Source organism: Ambystoma mexicanum, chromosome 6p (genome assembly GCF_040938575.1).
Source record: "Ambystoma mexicanum isolate Mex_15411 chromosome 6p, UKY_AmexF1_1, whole genome shotgun sequence".
Lineage (NCBI taxonomy): Eukaryota > Metazoa > Chordata > Amphibia > Caudata > Ambystomatidae > Ambystoma > Ambystoma mexicanum.
Genome location: NC_090935.1, coordinates 616,015,630 through 616,039,120, shown reverse-complemented (window position 1 = coordinate 616,039,120; position 23,491 = coordinate 616,015,630). Strand labels below are relative to the sequence as shown.

Here is a 23,491-nt window from a genome sequence, read left to right as displayed (position 1 = left end):
TCAAGGATTTTGCTTTTCTCTGCGAAATAGTGGAAACGCACGAGAATTGACCTGGGGCCTCTATTGGCTGCGCCTGCCCTATGAGCCTTGTCTATGGTTGGTTCATTCGTATTGGCTCCTTCGAAGACTGATCCCAACACCGCATTGACTGCTTTTATGATGTCCATTTGCGTTTCGCGCTCCGGAAAGCCCAAAAAGCGCAGATTACATCGATGCTCCCTGTTCTCTAAGTCATCCAGTTTCAGGGAGCACTTCTCTTCCCTTCTCTCCAGCTCTGCCAAGCGCATGTCAAGCGCATGTCAAATTCAGTCTCGAAAATATTATTTGAGGCCGTATTGTTTTCCAGCGCTTAGACCCTGTCGTCATGGTGTCAACTTTTTTATCCAAGGTGTCCAGCTGTACTGCAATGTCTGCTCTGAATCCTCTGATTTCCTCCAGGAGGGCGGCCATGCCTTTGGTGACCAAGCTGGTATCCATTAGTTCCTGATGTGCTGGGGCTGCCATCGCAACGAGGGGCAGGGTGCTGGCGGTCAGGCGCCGGAATCTCTGCAAAGATTCTTTCCAGTTCATAGGCACCCCTGGTCCATCCCCACTCCACCGAGGCTTGCAATTGAGAACCCAGGTGGGGTTGGCACTGCAGTCGGGCCAAGAGCCAGCTCTGAAGGATAGGCCGCAGAGGGTTCGGTACAGTGGAAAGCTCCGTGGGCGGCCTACACAACTCCAGCACGTCCTACCGTTGGGGACCCTCCACTAGCACATTCCGACCACCAGGGTGGAGTCTCACACAGGCGTCGGCCGGGGTTTACGATTCCCAATCCCCAGTCTTCTCAGCCCTGTGGGCGTCGGATGACCCCCCCAGCTCTGCACCAAGTCCATCCCCTGGTCTCCAGACTGGTCCCCGACCTCTCGCATTGGCCGCCCTTGCCCAGAGAGTGACACCCGGCGCTCCAGCAGACTGGGGGGTGAGGGGGTAGATCTGGGGCCTCGATTGGGCCCTTAAGCTCTCTTCACCGGATTGTTGACCAACCACATCTACTCACTGTTCGGGCAGGTGGATGTGCGGGCGAAGCCTCCAGTCCTTGGCTGGAAGGGGTTAATCTTGCCGTTTTCCGGTGTTGGGTCCAGTCCTCCTGGCCAGTGAGGGGGTGGAGGGTGGAAGTTGTCCGCTGCTATGGCACAGGGCAATTTACTCGCCGGAAGTAGTTGTGGGTGGTCGCACCGTGTCCAGGGGCTAGCCCCTCTCAGCCTTCAATGTTGCTCCGACTGCTGGGGTGCTCTATCACCTTATGACTCTGTGGAGGGGAGGGTTTCAGGGGCTCTCCTTTCCAGGCCCGATTGAAGGACTGTGCGCTGGGCCCAAGGAGGATCCAATGCGGGGGAGGAACCCCTGCGGGAGGGTGCCTGCTGGTCTAACTCGCCGGCGAGGGCCGCCGCTCTCAGTAGCCCCCGGATGAGGATTGGCTTCGCGGGTGGGGAGGGAGATGAGATCCCTCAGCGCAAGGTCCAGGACTCAGGTGCGCTCTCCCCTGCTATCTCCTCGCGGCTCCCTCAAGGCAGCACCTAGTCTGTGCCAGCGGGAGGAGCGTGAACCGTCAGGCACAGAACGCAGCCCCCATGCGGCTCCGTACTCGATTTCCCTTGCTTGGGCTCGGTGAGGTGCAGTGTTGGCTCCAGTGGGGGGGGGGGGGGGGGGTGCCACTCTCCTTCCTGCTTGGTATGGAGGGACTTCAGGCCGGTCGTGGTCCACGGCTCCTAGTTTTGTGTGGAGCCGCGGGGCTGGGGGAAGCAAAGCTCTCTCACCCTCCGGTCTTCACTCGATCCGAACTCGGGGGAAAAACTCCTCGCAGGAAGACTTGAGTGGGAATCCTTCGGTGCCCCGCGCTGTCAGGAAGCCGCGGTGGGGGTACGCACTTCACTCCGGGGGGTTAGGGGGGCTCAGGTCCCTTTTTTCACACCCTTTGGAAGAGACCAGTGAAGATGTGTCAGAACATCTCTGCGCCCCCTGGTGGTTCTTGCAGTGGCATTTTTAATAGTATTTTAGACTAACGGATTGATGACCCAGCTGTCTTCATCGATGGCGTGTGCATCATCGACAGTGCTTGGCACCCCGTAGACAGTTGCATTGTTATCTTGTTTAGTGGCACTTGGGGGCTGACTCATGGACCGCCTGTCGACTAACCACTTGTAGACTGGAACATGGTCGACAATCGTGGGTTCGCATTGACAGAACATCATGCCCTGTTTTTTGTTACTTGCATTTTTCTTGTGTGCAGGGTTTTTCTTCAGACATTTACAGAGAATGGGAAAGAGCCCTCTCAGATAGCCTTGCCACGGTCACACTTTTAGAAGACTATCTCAGAGGGTGGATATTTTCCCTCATTAGCCAGAACACTGAATCCTTAGCATATTTCACAATCTTCACTGGTATGGTTTTGGTATAAGCAATAAATGCAGTCTTCGTGCTTATGCCCATTGTAAATGTTTTTTACGCTCATAAATCTGTGTTGAAAAGATTTCTCCTGGTAAAAAGGTGCAAGGACTCCCAGGGTCTGACTGGGACTAGAAATAGCCCCGGACACCCAAAAAAAAGTGCCCACCTCTCGCCTCATGACCCTTGACCTCTGATGACATCCCGGGAAGCAATGAAACATGACCTTTCACCCCTTGACAAAACTGGTAGTGGCATCAAAGGAACACTTTACTTACCTGTAACTGTTGTTCTCCAGCATGGGTCTGGCATGGATTCACATGCTCATGAATATTCCCCGTCGTCAGGCTGGGAATCCTCGGTAAAGGAAAAATCAGTATCAGTTTCGTTTCCAATCCGTCTTTCTTAGTAGTAACCAATCACTGATCTCTGGGTCATACTGCCCCCAGCCACTGACTGCCCTCTTCCTAAGCCCCGCCCCTGGCAGACATCCTCAGATTTGGTAGCACGCCAAGAAGCAGTATGACCAAGTGAAGAGCCGCAGAGGGGTAGGTGGGAGGGTTCGCATGCTGGAGAACAACAGTTACAGGTAAGTAACTTGTTCCTTCTCCAGCATGGGGTCTGGCATGGATTCACATGCTCATGAATAAAAATACATAGCAGTATACACATGCACAACCACGGGAGGTGGCAACAGGCTCAACATTAAGCAATACAACAACTCAACATTTAGCATCTCTTACCTCCTCACCAGGCTCACCTTAAGCGAACAGGTTGCGCAGCACTGCTTGGCCGACCCTGGACTCCTCCCTGGAGTCCTGATCGACGCAGTAGAATCTTGTGAAGGTGTGCGTCGACCTCCACATAGCAGCCCTGCAGATGTCCAGCAGGGCCACGCTAGACAGGAACGCCGTGGAAGCAGCGATCGCTCTGGTTGAATGGGCTCTCGGACGGCCGGGCAGCGGTCGGTTTGCCAACCGGTGACAATGCATAATGCAGCCGGAGAGCCATCTGGAAATGGAAGTCTTTGAGAGAGCCTTCCTTGATTCACAGACCCAAAGTTCAAACACATTTGCGACGTCTTCCGAAAACTCTTGGTGCAGTCCACGTAGAACTTCAGCGCTCTAGCTACATCCAGCGAGTGCAAAGTCCTCTCGGCCGGCGTCAAAGGTGACGGAAAGAAAACTGGTAACACCAAGGGCTCGTTGAGGTGGAAGTCCGACGGCACCTTGGGCATGAAGGAGGGGTGCGTCCTCAGCACCCGCTGCCTTCTTCTTAGCCGCTGCCGAGACGACTGAGTCCGGCGTGGGCTGGGCCCTGAGGCACAAGGGGGCGGCATCGGGGACTCGGTACTTCTTCTCGTACCTGTCCCTCTTGGCGGGTGTCGTGGCAGGGTTCTTGAGGACAGCAAGCCCCTCGTCCCAGATGTCGAGTAAAGGCACTGCGAGGACCGTCTTCCTCTTAGCCTCTCTTCGCTGGTACAGAAACCCCTCCTTTTTCTGTTCTTCAGGGCAGAGCTGGAAGAGCTCGGATGCCCTGGTTATCATGGCGTGGAAAGAGCCAACCTCGTCGGCTGGGGACGCCCGCGGGGGAGGTGACGGGATGTCCGCTGTGTCATCGCTGCCATCTTCCGTCCCAGTCGCCGTATCCTCTCCCGACGAGGGGGATGAGGGGTCCGCCGGTCTCGCAGGCACGAAGGGCGGAGCAGGGTGGACTCTCCTCCGCTTGTTCGGAGGGCTTCCCGACGGGACTGGTTCTGGCTCCTCCGTTGGGGTGCATGGTAATCTCGTCCTTATCTCGGTACTTAAGGATTGGATTGCCAACAAAATGGCCGCCGAGCTATCCTGGGGCTTGGGCAATGGCTGCGACGGACGGGATGGCCGCTCCCGTGGGCCCTGTTCGTCGTCCTTGTCGCTATCATCGATCACGTCAGTAGGGACCGTCCCCTGGGATTGAACCTTCTCGAACCTCTCGTTGAGGCCTATGGACCTTTCGTTGAGGCCCCTCTCGGTCTCCATCAGTTCCTCCTCAGAGGCTGATTCCGAGTCTTTAACGGCCACCGGCCCCCCCCCTCTTTTTATGCCGGGGGCTTCACGGGGGTCTTAGCGATGGGCTGGAAAGAGGATTCCCTCCGCGGCAGCAGGGATACTCTGGGCCCAGAGGCAATTTCCATTGGCGTAGTCTCAGCTTTCTCCACTGGGGTCGCAGAGACCACTTCGGTAGAGGCCTTAGCCGGGTGGATCAAGGCCCTCACCACCTTAGGTGTGTTTTGGGCCTTCGCCTTGGGGGGAGGGTCAACGCCTCGCTCCCCCTTCGTGATCAACCGGGTCCGCTCCAGCGGCCTATCCGGGTTCTCAGACTTCCTCTTCCCCGACCCAGAGCGCTGGCTCGTGGTCGAACGTGCCGGGGAAGTAGCGCCCTGCTTGCCTACCGAAGAGCCCGACCTTTTGGCGCTCGCGGACTCGCGGTGCTTGGCCTTCTGTTGGGCCCCCGTCGCCGGGGCGCCCTCAAAGGACTTAGAATCCCGCTCAGACGACTTCTTCGCCTTCTCACTTGCTGTGCCCTTCTCCAGCCAGATGGCGAGGCGGGAACGACCATCTTGTTTGGTCCGTTCCGAAAGGTTCTTGAAGAACGCACAGTCCTTCTCCACGTGCGTCTTGTCCCCATGGAGGCAGTAGAGACATCGCGAATGCTCGTCCTCCTTGAAAACGTTATGTAATCCGCATCCAGGGCAGTTCCTGAACAGCTTGGATCCGGGCGTCGAGCTCCCTTTGTCCTGGGCCATGTCTTGAGGTAGGCCACAGATCTTCCGGAATCCTCTAAAAAGTGTAAACTCGACGAAAACCTCACCCTTGAGGGGCACAGAAGAATTCCGAAACGGGTCCCTGTTATCGGAAGTAGAAACGGTGGTGCTTGAGGCTCGATTAAACCGAAAAAATGAGAAATTCTCCTGAAAAAACGTGAAAACGCAGTAAAAAAACTCGAGAGCTAAACACGAGGACTCCCAACACTTGAGCATGCGGTAAAAATCTGAGGATGGCTGCCAGGGGCGGGGCTAAGGGAGAGGGCAGTCATTGGCTGGGGGCAGTATGACCCATAGATCAGCGATTGGTTACTACTGAGAAAGACAGATCAGAACCGAAACTGATACTGATTTTTTGTTTACCGAGGATTCCCAGCCTGACGACAGGGAATATTCATGAGCATGTGAATGCATGCCAGACCCCATGTTGGAGAATAGCATTGTCCCTAAGTACACTATGAAAAATATGTAATATGGTTTTGAAAGAAAAAAAAATAGATCTCAAAATATTTATTTTTTTCAAAACCAGCCCAGTCATGGCTGAGTGGCCAATCCGACCTGGAGGACTCCTCAGCAAGATGTCTCATTGGATTTGAACATGGCCTCTAGGGGTGGGGCTTAGCACCAGACGTCCCATTGGATGGAAAAAAAAGTACCCACAATGCAGTGAATGGACTGTTTCTTTAATATAAAAACAAGAAAGTGTCAGATTCCCAGCCTGATGGTGGGGAATATTCAAAGTATGTGAATCTATGAAAGATTAAATTCTGAAGAAGATAACATCGCCAACTACAGCATAAGGTTGTTCAGTCTAAACCAAGGGGACCTCCCCAATCATACCATTAACTCTATTGAAACTCATATTCCGGCAAAAGACTACACAAATCTATCAAATGCAACACCAAATCTAAAATCATACAGCAAAATGCACAACAACTCCAATTACTGAATTCCATTTTCAAATTCTGACACCAAGCCATACACAAAAGCAGTCACACCAGAACACACACCAACACAACACCTAGTAGCAAACCTAACAGTGACTGGTTTTTCCGAACTGAAAAAAAAAATAATAATAAAGGATTAAAAATCCAGTAAAAGCATTCTTGCGCTCTCCCATTCTAACAAACGCCCCCCCCCTCTTACTTTTCAGATCCACTAGAGCACCTAGGACCATGAAAAGGTAGCAGTGCAACGTATACATCACATGGCACGAGGGCCAATACGTTGGAGTGCCTGGGCGCAGGGCATTTCAGGGGGCCTGTTAGGGAGAACTCTCATTTATGGCTAATTTCCCTCACCTAGTGAGTTAGTGAGTCCCTCAGCAGCTCTGCTGGATTTCTGGGGTTTACTTTTTCCACCTGGTAAGAGTGTGAGCCTTTTTCCCACTCTTACATGTGTTTTGCCATGTGTATTTCTACTGTTTGTGTGATCTTGGTCTCTGGAGCTACACCACTCCATGAGCCCCACTTTTTGTGGGGGTTACACAGCACCTTCAGTGCAGTGACACAGGGTTGTCTTTTAGACTTCCCACTGACTCCATTTTTCTGGGGCGGACTACTGTCCCCCAGAAACAGGTAAAGTTGCCATTTACTTTATGTAGTCATTTTAAACTGCAGACCCAATACACCCAATTTTACATGGAGTATTGTAAAGGGTTAGTTCCTACCCCTTTTTGTCTGTGCCTCTCTGAGCTTTATTTAGCTCTCTTAACACTAAGACTTGGCTGGTGCCAGTGGTATGTACCCTAACTTTTCTATCGCGATTATACTATATAAACGTGGTACTGTTTTAGGCTATTGTATTAGCCTCTAACTTAAACCCGCTTGACCAAATACTTTTTATTTTGGCTCTGGTTGGGTTTTATCACCATTTCTTTTTGTTAAAGTCCTTCTTGTGTTTTACCTTGTGTGGAAAACCAGGTTTGCCTTCTTTGTTCGCCGACCTTTGGCAGGCTTCTGTCCAGAAGCCCTCCTTTGGCGTCTGGGTGTCTAAGTGAGCTGAATATGATGGGGGGGGGGGGGGGGGAGGTTAGTCACCCCCTGCACAGGGTCTCTTTGGAGACCCGAGTCGCACTTTGTGTCAATTGGCTGAGGTGGTTGTCCGGGCCGGACAACGCCCCTGCTGAGTGATTGACAGCCAGGCTGTGTGAATGGGGGATTTTGGCATAAAAGGCAGGACTCTTGGGCTGGAAGTCAGTTGCCACTGGAACAGCAAGGAACCAAAGAGAAGCGGAGAAGAAGACGGCTGCTTGCAACGACAAGAGAAGATCCAGTCCGGAGTTTTCTACCCTTGAGCTTGGTGGGATCAACCAGCTCACCTTCCACAGCCAGAGGATCCTCTTCTTGGTTGAAATCGCTGCACACAGCTGTAGTGGTCCGGATAGCCATCTGAAGAGCCTCTGCTTTTTTAAAGGAGTGCACCTTTTTTTCACTGTTGCTTCATCCCTGTGTAGTGCCGATCGCTCCAGACATCGTCCTTCTTGTCCCCACGACTGAAGCTTCAGGAACCGTGAGTCTGCAGGAACTACCAGGAACAACTGCCGTAGCACCAGCTTTTCTTCATACGAATAAGGTACTGTGTCCAGCTTCGAGGAATTGGGGTGAACCCTTTCTCCTCACCCAAGGCTTGCCCTTTTCTTCCTTCCCTTTTATAACTTTTGCTTCACTTTTGACAATATCTAAGTACTCCTGGCAATCTCGAATTGTGAACTGTTCTGATCTTGTGATCCTCGACAACAGAGCCCTGTCCCACTTGACATTGGCGCAGGCCTATAGACTTATCTACGTTTTAGAAAGTGTCTCTTGATTCTATCTGCCTTCACAAAAGTATTGCCTATGATTTTTATCCCTAACTCTCGTGTTAATTCATGTGCTAAGTGTGTTTGACTATGGGAACATTTCTTCTCGCAGGTACGCTTTTCTTTTGTAAGACCGACCTGTCATTACTGTCAAAAAGTGATCGCGTAACAACCTCCGACAACGTCTTTGTTTCACAACACCGGTCTGTCAAATCCAAAGTTACTTACCTTGAATTGTTCTGCACAAGGGGAATTGGTTGTGTGTAGTGTATTTGAAGTGTGGTTTTAATTTAATAGAAGTAAAGTGTTTTGTGAACAGATCTAAAAATAAATGTACTTTTACTTTTTAACCAGAAACCTTGAGTCAGTGTTTGCTTGAGTCACAGTAATTGTAGTCCTTTGTGTAATCTCTACTACTGCTCATTTGCTCTTGAAATAAGTCTGGCTGCTCAGCCATTGCTACCACTTGTAGTACAGGCTTGTACCAAAGGTGAAATTGTACTACCACTTGTAGTCTTAATCTTGTGTAGTGGTCCCTAAGAGTACTGCACAGGATTGTGCCTAACCGGGCCAATTAATGGTTTGGACAGGTATCTGCTATAGATCCAACTACGCATAAGTTGCTAAAACATTACACATTTTTACAGCAGGTACATGAAGACCATAGTAATTTAATTATGTACCGAAAACTTCCACTTAAGGACAGTGGGACATAAGGAGGGTTGTGTACCACAGTATAATCGGGTGTTATGCCACACTTGGTCTTGGAAGCACATTTGAAAGACTTGTGCTTCTTTGTACAAGTATCGCCCTGAAATCTTTCATTTTGAGGGTTGAGGGAGCGAATTGCAATCGAAAGGAGTCAAGGGTTGAAGGTGCTTCTGGGAGCTTAAATGCTAGCAAAGAGTAAGCCTCCAAGCGAAATAGACCTTTAACATGGCCCCTGGTGTTGTGTCAGGGGTGCTTGGTGCAGGTATTCAGGTTTAACAGTAAGTTGTGGTCACACTCGAACAGAACTTGTGTGCACGTCTCAGATTGTGAACCACCAGAGACCTACAGCTCGCAGGATCACGGTGCCTTTCCAAATTGTGAAGAGCCAGGAATGAGACGCAGACAAGGAGCTCATGATTTTGCCTATAAACCTTTATTGAAACACAAAAGGGTTTGGCAAATGCCTTGCTGTCCCTAATCTAGGCAGTATTTCCCTACCTCAACCAAACCTAAGGGTCTGTCCAGTGTCAAGATGTCCAAAGTAAATGTATGTCCTGTGTCCGAAATCCTGTCCTTGCCCTCACAAAACTAAATCTAATGTGCTAAGGGAATTTTCTCTGCTTCTTAAAGCGCACAAATCCGACACAAAACCTCAACACAGGTTCCAAATGGTCAATGTTCAGAGCGCCAGGAAAGGACTCTTACTCTGGTTTCTCTCCAGAAAATACACATTTCACAACAAAAAAAGAACCCAAGTTCCTTGCAGTTCAAGAGGACAACTCCTTCTGCTTGCAGTAATCCACTCCCAGGGACATGGCTCCCTTCCCCAGATTTCTCTCCACATCGTAGATAAATAAAATCCTACGGATATGGGTCTTCCTTGGGATCCTCTTAACCGTACTGCAATTCGGGGGGGGGGGGTCTCAGACTCACATGACAACTGGTATACTCCCTGGCACAGTTTTCTTCCTCATTAAAATGTAATTCAAAATTCCCAAGGGCATGGGTCTTCCTTGGGATTCTCTTTTACAGTTCATTGTATACATTTGACTTTGCCTGGTATACTCTGACAGGAATTTCATGCAATTTCTTTATACAGTGTGTTCTCATTCAGCGTGCTTTACAAAACATCTGCTAACTCTACTGCCAGATCTCAACAATGTCCCGTTGATTTCTCTTTTCCCAAGTTTTTATTGTGGGTCACTGAACCCAATTCCACTGTATAGGGCCCTTTCTCTTTCCCGACAGTGCTTTAGTTCCTCAAGAACTTTCCCTGGGCCCACTGCTTTACTTCCTGGGCTTCTGCGGCTTTCCAGGTTCCACATCAGTTGTTTGTCTGGCTCTCACTTCTCTCGCAGCCACTGCAAGAACCTTTGACAGACGTTCAAGTCTCAGTCCGCGTTCCAACACCCTCATCACTCTGAAAGCACGACTTGCTTCTCGTGTCCTGCCATTGCCTCGGCAGAGCTGCTCTGAGCACGCTGAACACCGGGTGTCCTCCTCGTGCTCCTTTATGCTGCTCGGACTTCTGCTATGCCGCCAGTACCTTGCACTGCCTTGCGCTGAAATACTCCATGTTTACCTTCCTGCCATGGTTTTGAACCGTGACGGGCCAATTGGATTGTCCCAACAACTAGACCGCTGGCCTTGGTTATCTTTAGGAGCAATAATTACTACTTTAGGCCAGGAGGATAGCTCAGTGGCAAAGCGTTTGTCTTGGAAGCACGCGTTTGTCTAGGAAGCAAGACAACATACAGCTACACAGGATCGAAACCCGGTCTCGCACTTAGAAACTGGTCTCCGATATAAAGCAAGTTATAAAACAACAATTACAATTATATTACTCCTCGCCTCTTCCTCGATTCAGTTCCCATCATGCTGCTTTTCATGTGGTATTGAGGAATACTGGCAATAGGCTTTGCAAGTAGTTGAGGTTTGTTACAATATGCCATCAAGGCATGAGGAAGCGAGGGAATATCCCTAAAAGGGAATGGGGGATATGCAACTTTCTCCAAACGATGCCATGTCATCCCCATGAGGTTTGCCGTCCTCCTGCATATAGCCACCCCCAGGATCAGGATCAGGTAGAGAATGCCATCCCCTGGCCACATGAGACGCTACCTCTGTGGAAAGATGGATGACATCAGTTTCATCAAGAGTTCAGAAATATGTCAAACAGAAGTGAGGATGGCCACAATCACTTCAGTCACAGACCATACAAGTGTGCATGTCAAAACATTCTGCTGTTGGAAGGGCAGAGTTAAAACCCTGAACCTTGCATGGGGTGTGGCTCAGAGGCGCACACAGAATAAGGAGAAAAGGACTAGTGTTTTGAACCATGAGTGCAAGGTCCAGTGCATGAGCAGGGATGCGGGCAGATGTGCCTAAGCATCATTTTTCCATTGTCTGCTGTAGTGCTCCAATCCTGTAGTGACATTCCAGTTGACAGAGTGAAGGGACTTTGAGTAAATGCAACAACCATTAATTGAGAAATGTAAACAGTGTTTGTTATGCCGTTGCAGTACTGTGTTTATTTATTTTTTTAAGTGAAATGTGTCAAGCATTCACAACATACAGAACGATGCATTGGCAACTTTGTCGAAAACTTTAATTTATTTTTTTAACCTTGACTTGCATTACTGGTCTACTTACTTTCCCAATCATTACGCACATCAACATTCCAGAAGTACTGGCAGACCTCGTGTCCCGTGACCCCTTTAACAGAATGAGTAGCTTTTAAAGGGTCGAGGACAATGCCATTCTCTTCGACTTCTCTTCTGTACACCTACGGCAATATGTAAAAAAAAGATACTGCATGAAACAAACTTAATTTGACATTCTTTTAAATAAACAATTAACGTAAACTACATTTGGTGGAGCCATGGAATAAGAGTATGCAATGAAATTCAGAAATGAACAAGGCAAGAAGCAGTATCTTCATTTAGCTTCTCTGAGAAATAAATGCATGAAATAAAACATCTGAAGACCTTGCTTGCATCACAGACAATTAAATTAGCTGATTGTGCAACCTCTTGGACTTGTGTCCGCCGGGACAACACAGAATTCTACATGTACAGTTCCACTGGGGCCTTCTAATAGTTGAATGAAAGTGCACATATTGATACCCTCAATGAGGCAAAGAGAAAATCCACCTGCTATATCTTGGTTTTCAAGACTAGTTTTACAGAGAAATGTCCCCTGATCGAAACACCCCGATCAAGATCATCTACCCCAAAACACTGGGACAAGAAATAGGCTGTTTTTTTATCAGAATAAATCAGTTTTATTTCAAATACAATTGCCTCAGCATTCAAACAGCCAACCTGTTTTTTGTCACCGAATTTGTGGGCAGGATTGTCATATTGGGGTGTTGGATAAGCAAACATTTCTCCATCAACCGAATCTTCAAAGAACAAATTGCTCACCTCTCTGTAATGTTCTTTCAGATGGACGTTACTGCACCGATTCCTCGACTTTGATACCTTATCTCCCAGCGCAGCTGCTCTTTGGAAACGTTTCAACCACAGAGGGTGCAGAGCAGCTACATATAGACTCTGCCCGTGCTGGAAAGAACGTCAGGGCCAGCATAAAGGTACCACGCCTGTGACCTCCGTTCCGCCCTTTTTCCCTAGCAGTCTGACGTGGAGTGACCGTAGAACCAAGGTGTACCACCTAACCGCCAAGTGGAGCAGGTAGGGAGAGCGTTTCAGCCTGGCAGCTGTACAGGACAGGGACTTTCCTCTGCAGGGCAGAGACGGCAGCCTCTCCTCTGCAAAATGCACCCCGAGGCCCTCAGACATCTATGCCAGCCAGATCATAGCATTCAATTGCAGTGTGATGATTCACAGAAGAGAGCGAGTTATAATAAAAAGGATAACCAGAACAACGGAGAAAACACTCCAACCAACTGGACAAAAAACAAACACTAACGACAAATCTGAATTTACAAATCAGCAGTCCGGAAAGCCAAAAAAGCATACTACACTGGTATCAGTGGGGATTGTGAAGAAAAAGCCCTGTTCCGGGGCCCGCTTGAAAACCAAAATAACAGTGAGGTAACTTTCACAGTGCCTATCTGCAGGCCCGCTTGGGCCAAGGATAGCAGTAAATCTATCACAGGGGATAGCAGACAGGATAAAAGATCCAGATCCCTCTCCCTGCGCCAAATGGAAAAATGTACGCCACCTGCAGACAAATAGATTTTGTAGCAGGCCTCTTAGCTGAAAGGAGCACATTGAGAACATTGTCCAAAAAAGTCCCACTCCTTGTATATCAACCTATCAGTAGCTAAGCATAAAGGTTCAGGCTGCTACGTTACAGGTGGAGGACCCTACCCATCTGACTGGGAAAGCAAGTTGAGTATACTCTAAAGGCACCAGCGAGGGTAGAGGGCCATGTCCAGAAATCCAGATACCATGTTCTCGGGCCTATTCCAGAGCGATCAGGATCAACGTGGTTCTCAAAAGGCACAATCTCTTAAGAACCAGCTGAATTACAGGAAATTGGCAGAACGCATAAAGGAGGTCGAAAGTGAACTTGACCATCAGTGCATCCCGCAGAGCTCCCGGACAGGGAAATTCTCTGGAACATAACCTGCACTTTCGGTTTACACTGGAAGCAAGATGTCCACTTGAGGAATCACCCCAAAAGAGCCAATCTCCTCCAGAACTTCCTGACAGAGCTCCCATTCGTGGGAGGCTGAAATCTGCCTGCTCAAGACATTTGCAGTGACATTTTCTAGCACCGCCAGATGAGCCACCGTCACACTGTTCCTTAGCGGCCAGAACCACAGTCGCATTGAGTCTCTGCACTGAGGCAAGGACCTCACCCTACCTTGTTAATTAAGGTAGTGCATGGCCACTGTTGTGTGTCAGTACCATCACAGTCATTTCACAGAGGGGAGAAAAGCGACTAGAGCCAGCCTGATCACCCTCAACTACAGAAAGTTGCTGTGTTCCCGAGACCTGCGGGAGACCAGTGTCCATTCTGTCAGATCCAAGAGCTGAGCAACCCAACCAGTCGGCGATGTGTTTGCGACCACAGTCAAAGCAAGTTGTCCTGTATAGCCCACCACGCAAGATCTTGAGCCACCTGGTCTGAGAACTGCAAAAGGTCTGACATGTGGCCCATAAACTACCATTGGCAACAGAGAAGACACTGAAGCGATGTCATGCGCAGCCTTGCCTCAGTTACCACTAGGATGCAGGACACCATGCGGCCCAGAATGTGCAGAAAAGCAGAGGCCGGGACTTTGCTGGCATTGGAGGACATTACCCATCCAAAAGATGTTCGCCACTCAGTACTCTGGCGGGAAAGCCATGCCCTGAAGTGTCTCCAAGACTGCTCTGATAAATCGGAGGGAGTAGGAAAGCGAAACAAGAGACGTTTTGAAGTTGAGGAAAGAGCCACAGCTGTGCAAGAGGGCACGTGCGAAGTGGACACTCCGACACTACATCTGTGGAGCAAGCTCAGACGAGCCAGTCATCCAGATAGGGAAAGACATGAATTCCCTCCCCCGAGGCGAGCTAGCAGCTTGGTAAAAACACTGGGAGCCAAAGAAAGATGTTGGGCCACCATGACCCTTAGTTACTTCCACTACTTTCGATGAATCGGCACACGGAAGTAAGGTGTCTTAGACGTTCCAGAGATACCAACCAGTCCCATAGATCAAGGGCTTCCAGGATCTGAGTCAATGTAACCATATTGATTTTGACCTCGAATAGGAACAAATTCAGCAGCTGTGGATTCAGAATGGGACACAAGCACCTGCCCTTCTGTACTAGAAAATGGGTGGAGTACCACCCCCGCCTTGCACCGAGCATAGTACCAGCCCGAACGGGTTCATCAGAAGCTGACAGACCTCCGCCACAGGGATGGGGTCCAGAGACACGGGGTGGCCTGAGGACTCTGTAGGAATGGGAGGCAACACCATGATAGATGACCTGTAATGCCAAAGTGTTGGACGAGGTCACTGACTATTGCATGATATTCAAGGAGAGCCTCGAGAGCCGGTGTTGAGTGGCATAGCCAGTCACTGAGGTTTTGCACCCTAGGATGCGGTGGGAACGCAGCAGCGGCCACACCACCCCTCTGGGCCCCTCGACCTCTAGGGAAGCGCCTGCCCTGCATTCTTCCTGGGGGAGACGGACAACGAACCTCTATCGGAATAGGTGGGGCAAGGGACAAAAACCCTGAGACTGTGCAGAGGGCTGTTGCTCAGCAAGCACCGAGGTCTTAGCCTCTGTCTTTGATGACTGGGCCTTCTGAAAGGTGTCCTCATCCTCAAGTCCAAAATGTTTCTGGCAGGCAGGGTTTGGACAACATCATTAAGAAAATTGATTTAATGAATTTGGCAAAGGAGTCTAACCGGGATGCGTGGCTCCTCTCCCTAGACTTGTCTAGAGGCGCAAGGCCGGGAGGGGGGATTCCCCCCCTGTCCCCATTGCTGTATGCACTTAGAATGGAACCCCTGGCAATAGCGATTCGAGAACACTGCGGAATACGGGGTATTATACAGGGTGAAGTGAAGTCTAAGCTTTCCCCATTTGCCGACAATATATTGGCTTATTTGGTGGATGTCCATGCCTCTTTGCCAAAGTGACTGCCTCATTTACCCCTTTGGGGCTTCTTCGGGATTGAAAGTTAATACATCAAAATCTTCCATAATGCTAATGTGTATATCAGACCCCTCCCTAGACCGGAGGAAACTTACTAGTTTTAATAGTGGAAAATACCTATATTAAATATCTTGGAGTTCTATTGCCATGGGATTTATCAAGGCCTTTGACAATCAATTTTGTCCCCCTCCTTAAAGCCATCAAATCAGACTTCAGTAGGTGGGTCTGCTTGTATTAGCCTGGTACGGGCACATGACAGCTGTTAAAAGGAATGTTCTCCTGCGCCTCTTATTGTTTTACAGCCTTGCCTACAAGGCTACCAGAGTGTTTATCAGAGACCACCAGATAGCAGTGAATAGGTTTGTGAGGCAAAACAAGTGCCAGAGGATCAGATGAACTGATCCATCCGAGGGAAATCTTTGGGTTCCCAGAGTTCTACTTCTCTTACAAAGCATCCCCATTAAGAGTTTTCCTGGAATACATGAGGGATGACCTGGGGATGTATTGGTCATATTTAGAGCACATGGACGCGCACCCAGCAAAGGTAAGATTTATTATGGGTGCTGTGTAGGGATATACCAGAGAAGGAACAAGTTACTTACCTTTAACTATTGTTCTCCAGCCTGGGTCTGGCATGGATTCATATGCTCATGAATATTCCCAGTCGTCTGGCCGGGAAATCTCAGTAAAAGAAAAAAAAACAAACACTCACTTACAAACTGTATTTCTCCTCTAACTAAAAACTGTACTCTAGGTCATACTGCCCCCAGCCAATGACTGCCCTCTCCCTAATCCCCCTCCTCTGGCAGCCATCTTCAGATTTGATAGCACGTAAAGTGGCAGTATGACCAAGGAGAGCCGCAGGGAGGGGGGGCATTGATAGAGGCATGTGCCAGCCGCGTCTTGGCCAAGGACAACAGGTATGGAGGAATCTGCGGGGCCGTGGCCCTCAGAGGGTTGATGATCTGCGCCCGACATCACATAGCAAAATGCCTTCACTTGTGCCCATAGTACTTAAGAGTCGATGACGCTCAGGCCCTGGCAAGGAACTCCATGCAGTCGGCCGCAACTCTTACCCTCCGAACTCTAGGGCTGCAGAAGCCAAGCACTCTGGTTCAGCGATCCTGGGTCGTGATGCAGGATTGCTCCTCTGATTATTAACAGATCCACGACCACTGGCAGCTTGACCGGCGGTGACATTAACAGGCTGAGAAGGTCTGGGTACCAAATCTGCCTCGGCTATTGCGGGGCAACGAGGGTCATCCTGCATCGGCACAGTTTGAGTTGATTGATGACTCGTAGCAGGTGAGACATCTGAGGGAACACGTATAGGAACAGGTCTTCCTACTGGAAGGAGAACGCGTCACCCATGCTCCTTGGCTGGTGGAACCAGCTAGCAAATTTCTGGCCTTTGGAATTCATCGGCGTCGCAAACAGATCGATTTGGGGTCTGCCCCATTTGAGGACGATGTGGTCCACATGATCCTGTCGAAGTTCGCAATCGTGGCAGGAGCGCAGCTCCCTGCTGAGGGATTTGGCGATGGTGTACTCGACTCTGCCAGGTGAAAGGGGATGAGGAACATCTCTTGGGTGACAGCCTAGTGCCCCCCTGCTTCCGGATGTGGAACATTGTGGTGTTGTCTGTGAAGGAGGACGGAAGGAACGACTTGAGGGCCCGAACACTTCCTGCAGCTCCAGAATATTGATGTGGAGCTCCCTCTCCTCCGGCAGCCACAGGCCTCTGGCGTGGAGACGTCTAATGTGGACTCCCCAGCCCTGCAGGGAAGTGTCCGTGGTGACAGTCTATTGGTATGGGGGGCTCTGAAATCCTGTGCCCCTGGCAATGTTGGGAGCGTAAAACCCACCACCTCATCGTTTGACGGAACTCCTCATTGAGAGCAAGCTTCCGGATACTTGGATCCAGCGAGCGCCGAGGAACTCCTGAAGGGGTTGCATCCGCAACCTGCATAGCCGCACCAGGTAGATGCACAACGACATCATGCAGAGCAGCGAGTTGATGGTCCGCACTGCGGCGGTCTTAAGTGCCATCAGCCGTTGCACCTTGCCCAGCAGGGCCGCTATCCTCTGTTCTGAGGGCGCCCCCAGGCAGGAGACCTTGATGAGCATGTCCCCCAGGAACAGCACGTTCTGCGATGGAATCAAGCAGGACTTTGCATAGTTGACGGAGAACAGCAGATGCGCCAGCAGCCGGATGTTCGCCTGTGTGTGGTCAACAGCTGTCTCCACTGACTTTGCCCGAAGGAGCCAGTCGTCGAGGTACAGGCACACGTGTATGACACCGTTCCCCATCTGCTGCAACCCTGTGTCCGCCATGTCCAGGACAACTGTGATGGCATGGTCCGATGCCATCTCCCCTTCCCGGAGGATGGAGATCGCCTCAACCTGCTTGTCGGGCAGGAACTCCAGAATCGGGGCCATCTTATACCAGTTTCCTGTCGTACCTGGCCAGGATTGAAAGTGCGTTGGCCGCCTTGAGTGTTGATGTCGCAGAGTAGATCACCTTTCTTCCTATGGCATCTAACTTCTTCCCCTCGCTATCCGGGACGACGGAGGATGAAGACGAGTGGTTAGACTACTTCTTCCTCGCTGCCGCAGAAACCACAGAGTCTGGTGAAGGCCGCAATCGTAGGCACTTGGGTGCGGACTCCGGCACCCAGTACTTTTTCTCCAGCCTATCCCTCTTGGCCGTGGCTGTATTCCTCATCAAAGCTAGGCCCTTCTCCCAAATGTCATCCAGGAGTGGCACCGCCATGACGGTCTGCCTCTTGGCCGTGTGCCGTTGGTAGAGGAAACCTTCCTTCATGGTCTCTTAGCATCAGCTCTCGCAAACATGGCACGGAACAACCCCACCTCATCCGGGGGAGAAGCCCTTGGCTGCGGCGAACCGCCAGCTGTGGCGAGGTCATCGTCCCTAGTGGCCGTCCCCGGAGAAGGCATGTGGTGCTTGTGTGGAGGTTGACCCGGGGCCACCGGGGTCAGAGCTAGGGCCGGTGTCGTCAGCATCCTTTTCTGAATTTCCAACACCAGGGTGTGTAGGGTCGAAATGATGTCGAGTGATGCATCGCTCGGTGGGGTTGGAGCTGTAGGCCTACTGGGCTCTGCACGGTCTTCAGCAGTTCCACCATTGTCCCCGTCAGAGTTTCAGTCGTCGCCCCCCACATACTCCTAGATCGTGTGTATGGGCACCTGCTTGTCCGAGGAAGAAATCTGTGCCCTGGAGTACAGCCTGTCCTGAGGCCCCCCCCTTTTTGCATCCTGAGGGATTAGGGTAGGGTCGGGCTTAGGGATGGCATCCTTTTTTCCGGTGTCATCTCCACTGGTTGAGGTATCCCTCGGTTAGGGATACTCTGGACACCGCCAGTGTTACCTTGACTGGGTCAGCCCCTTTGGCATTCGAGAGGGCAGCTGCCACCATGCTAAGCAGAATTATATGCAGTACCTTTTGGGAACACTACACACAATTACGACAACAAGTGACAGTACAATTTCACCTTTGGTGCAAGCCTGTATTACACAGTTATAGTGGTAGCAGTAGCGGAGCAGCCAGACTTATCTCAAGAGTAAGTGAGCAGTACAAGATAGTTACACAAAGGACAGCAATTACTATGATTCAGGCAAACACTGAGTCAAGGTTTCTAAGTAAAAGAATATTTATTTCACTCTTCAGTTGTATAACAGTTCACCTTTCTACGCAAGTAAAAAAAAAAAAAAATCACAATCATAAATACACCACACCACTTCCCTTAAATTCTAGGCAAGTTAGGCTCACAAATTGAAGTGGGAGAAAAATGGCACTCCAGCAATTTAAAAGGGAGGGAAAAACAAAGTTATCAGCAATTAGGTCAAACCAACAGGTAAGTATTCTGAGCAGTTGAACAAGAGAGACTACAGTGAGATCAGCTACAAAAGGCTTAAGGCCAAGGTCAAAAGTCGTTTGCTCATGATCACACAGTTCAGGGTAGTTTGCGGTAAAGTTCGTGCGACAGATTCCGGACGAGGTTGGTTGGTAGAAAAGTTAGTTCAAAGAGAAGAGAAGAGAAGGACAAGTCCTCGGATTGGAGAAAGATTTCAAACACTTTCACTGCGGCTGAGCGAAATGTACAACCGGATTTGCACAGTACCTTAAAACGGAGAGGGGGCTGTGGCTGGGGCAGACGTTCCTGGTAATTCCTGCAGGCTCACGGTTCCTGAAGTGACTGTTGGACTGATCAGAAGTAGGAATACTGGAGGGTCCTGCAGTACGCAAGGAAGAAACCAGCAGCAGCGCCAAACAACAAATAAAAGGTGCGCACATGTCAAGTCCCGCTTTGCCGCGGGTGACTTCTGAAGCTCCTTTGGATTGATACGGATTCAGCATTTCTGCGAACTGTGCATGAACAACACTTCCAGCAGGTGAAAACACGCTCAGGGAAGCTTAATATATTAGCTACTAGCATAAATATATGCTAATATGACTTTTTTTGCTTGTACTTAGGGTCTCTGCTATACACCTACTGGGAGGGGCTATAATTACGTGGTTGCGCGTGCACTGCACGCGCACCCGTGTCGTTGCGGGTAGCATAGCAGAGCGAAGGTAATTTTAACCACTTCTTCCAGTTTTGAATTGTTAGTTTCAATGGTATATTAGTGTTGCTGGAGTACAGGCCTTAGTAGTGGTCCATTCTGCTATAGTGTGTGGGATTAAAGGACTCGAATGTTCACTCTGTGCACGGACATGCCTTGTCCTGGACAGCTACGTGCCCTGTTTGACTCTACCTCAAAAGATAGCCCTATATCTCACGCCAAAAACGGCACGGCCTATTGTGAAGAGCGCGCCTTGGGACAAACGCCTGTCAAAGAAACGGACATGCTCCAATACTGTAACTGGTGATCTTCGAAATTTTGGGTTTGCTGCATTGCGTTACCCCCAGTCCTCTAACACGAATGACAGAACTGATAAACCTAAGTGTCTCAAATGCAGAGGCACAACCTCTCTCGAATAACCATGATGATTTAGTGGTACAGCAACCTCTAATGAGCTCACCGACTGTACTGGCTGTGAATGATGTTCATGAGGCAGCTAAACAAATATGCAACATTTCCCTATAGGATACTATGATGCTACGAAATGCTCGTTCTGTAATTGTTGCTTCACTGCTGAATAAGTCCAAATTGGATATTGTCATAGATGATGCGGTTATTGATTTGGAATCATCGTACTCTTGTTTTTTTAGACAAGGAAGACGATTCCAATCTCTTTAAATCGCAAATATTGTTTCAGAACAGGAATATTTCAGAATCTGAATCCTCTCTATCTTACATTCCTCCAACGCCTAGGAGACCGATTAGAAATGATTAGGCTGTAATTGTGGGCTCCCAATTCAAGGAACCATCTTTGATAACACTTGAAACGATGAATACGGCATTAATGTCACTTGCTAAACTGTTTGAAGTACTAGACTCAAAAGTAAATCTAATTCATACTAATTTAGGAAATATGGCCGACTGGCAAAAAACATGCAGCGATTTCTTGGCTGAGAGACAAGTGTCCGATGAAAGAAACTTGGCACTTTTGTCAAAGCAATTTGTAGAGATCTCTTTAATGTACAAAAGTTTAACTGAACAAGAATTTACAATGCATAAAGTCAGTGGTTCCTTGTGTTGAGGGTTTTATACACGAGATACCTTTGGAAGTGGCGGCGACAACTCCCTCGGCTTCGCAGTCGACTGTTGTTGATGTGGCGGCAAAGGCGCCTGATGCTGTTTTGCCTGAGTCAAAAAATGCTAAACCTAGCAAAGAAGCGTATACGATCTTTGTGAAAAATGCCACAACTCAGAAAGGCGAACATAGGACTAACTTGAAGAAAACAAAAAATCAAAAGTCCAAAGGTGTGAGTGAGAGTGGACAAACAAGACAGTTCTTTAAATAACTGTCCAGCCAGTGAAATGCTCCACAGTGGCAGCTAATGCTATGACTAAAAAATATCTAAATCAGACCCAAGAAAGAGAAAGGAACATAAAAAATGGAGATAATATGCCCCAAGTTGATCTAATACACTCCCCATTAGATAAGTTGGTACAGGCTGTAGAGGGTATGAAAATTACAAAGAGAGTGTGTTGTTTGATACTCAACCTGTTCTCACGCTCAAAATTATGGCAGCAAGCAATGGTGAAAAATCTGAATTCATACAGAACAGACAAGAACTTAGAAAAGCTGTGGACGATTATATGAGTCAATTTCATTCAGACCCGATTGTGAATCACCCGCTAGTCCAACTGTCTTTTTCAAATGAGAACAAGCCAAGACTGGGTAATAAAATAAAAGCAAATTCTGCGAGTTTGCTTACTAGGCCTGAAATTAAGATTACAAATGCAAAATTGCCTGAAAAATCTGCATTATCTGACATTCAGGATAATTTGCAAAATGATATTCTTAGTACAATTAAAGATTGTTTAGTAGCTTTAACCACGGAACAGAAGATACTTCAATCTTCTATGAAAACCCTGATTATAAATAAATCTGACTCAATAATTGCTCCCGATGAGAGAATGATTTCCAAGAATGTATCATTTAAACTGCCAACAGAAGAAAAGCACTGCAGTTGAGGTATGCACAAAGGCTAGCTCTAAGAACATAAAGCCGCCCCAAATACATTCATTTTTTCTTAGCTGCCCCGGTGGTCCATTTTCTGTTTACACTGTGAATAGAATGAGTATTCTACAGCTATTTTCTGACATTCCCTGTCTAGAAGATGTATCTTCAGGGGATATTCAGCAGGTTGAATTCCCTGATGATAAAGATCCAACTGTATCTCGTCTCTGGATAAAGTCTTGTATTATCTATAATACAATCTGGTCTGCAAGATCTGCTCTTTATGATTTGGGATTCACATTAATTCGTACTACAAAAGAGAGCCTTTCTAACGAGACTCTGCAGCAGTCTGGAAAGCAAGGAGATAATACTGATTGCACCTCGGCCTTAGCTTGTCATTGTAAGAAAACCTAACTAGCACCTGTTGATCCTTGTCCTCTGACTCATAAAATAGCCATTCTGAGTTGGAACACCAGAGGACAAACACTTACTGAACAATTCCAACTGTTCACTAAAAAATTATGCTTTACTGTTATTGCAAGAAACATGGATTAGTATCCCACTATCATGGGATAATCATTATGTTCACTTACTTCCTGCGGTAAAAGGTCAAAAAGGAAGACCAATGTCTGGCCTTGCTACCATCTCTAATATTGTTACTACAAACAATATAGCAGACTGGCCCCCTCCGAATTCCTTTTTGCAATGTTCAATAATAGTGATCCAGAACACAAGATTTGCAATAGTTAACATATATTGGAATCCAATGGCAATTCTAACTCTTTTTGCTTAAAGATTTGAATTTACTTCTGGAGAAAATCATTATTACTCAAAATATTGACCATGTGATTTTAGCCGGTGACTTGAATATTCATCTTCTATCCTCAAGGAAAAAGATTCGGAACGGGTCACGAAGTGGCTTGAGTTTGTTCAGACATGGGATCTAATAATGCTAAATGGAGCTTTGGAGACTGATACTTAACCTTCTCACACCTGGTTAAGTGGAACACAAAGGGCAACGATTGACTATGTGCATGTGGATAGAGGATTATTCGCAAAAATCACCAAGTTTTCTGTAGTGCCAACTAGCTCTAGTGATCATTTGATGCTGATGGCTGAATTTATGATTCACTCCCGACACGATTCTCTGACGCAACAAAAAAGTTGAAGAATCTAATAATAAATCCCCAACAAAATAGATCACATTGGACTAGTTCTGCGTTAGAAGCTCTCGCTGGCAGCTTAATAAAAGATCAACACCTCCTAGAGAAAGGTCTTGTTCCACTTGAGTATACTGATAAAATACGCTTATTTGCATCCTGTTCTGCATCGGTGTCAATAAGCCCGTTAATCCGCGCACCCATATATTTGACCAATCTATCAGACTCAGAAAAATGTTATTTCCGAAACAAAAAAGGCAGATTTTATCTCTTCCGGTGCAACATCGTGAGTTGTCTCTACGTAAACTAAAAACAAAGTATAAAAATTGGATGCGAGCACACAAGACAGTAATGCACCAAAATGATGGCGAACAGTGGCT

At 48.4% G+C, this 23,491-nt stretch overlaps 1 protein-coding gene across 2 annotated transcripts in view; it reads right to left on the bottom strand.

Annotated features, from left to right (window-relative positions):
* Positions 1-23,491, bottom strand: part of CERT1 (ceramide transporter 1) — a 1,636,484-nt gene that overhangs the window by 516,793 nt on the left and 1,096,200 nt on the right. For both annotated transcript variants that reach the window (XM_069627469.1, XM_069627468.1), the window contains one exon: positions 11,395-11,527. In XM_069627469.1, coding sequence (XP_069483570.1) covers positions 11,395-11,527 — 133 coding nt within the window. The remainder of the gene's footprint in view (positions 1-11,394; positions 11,528-23,491) is intronic.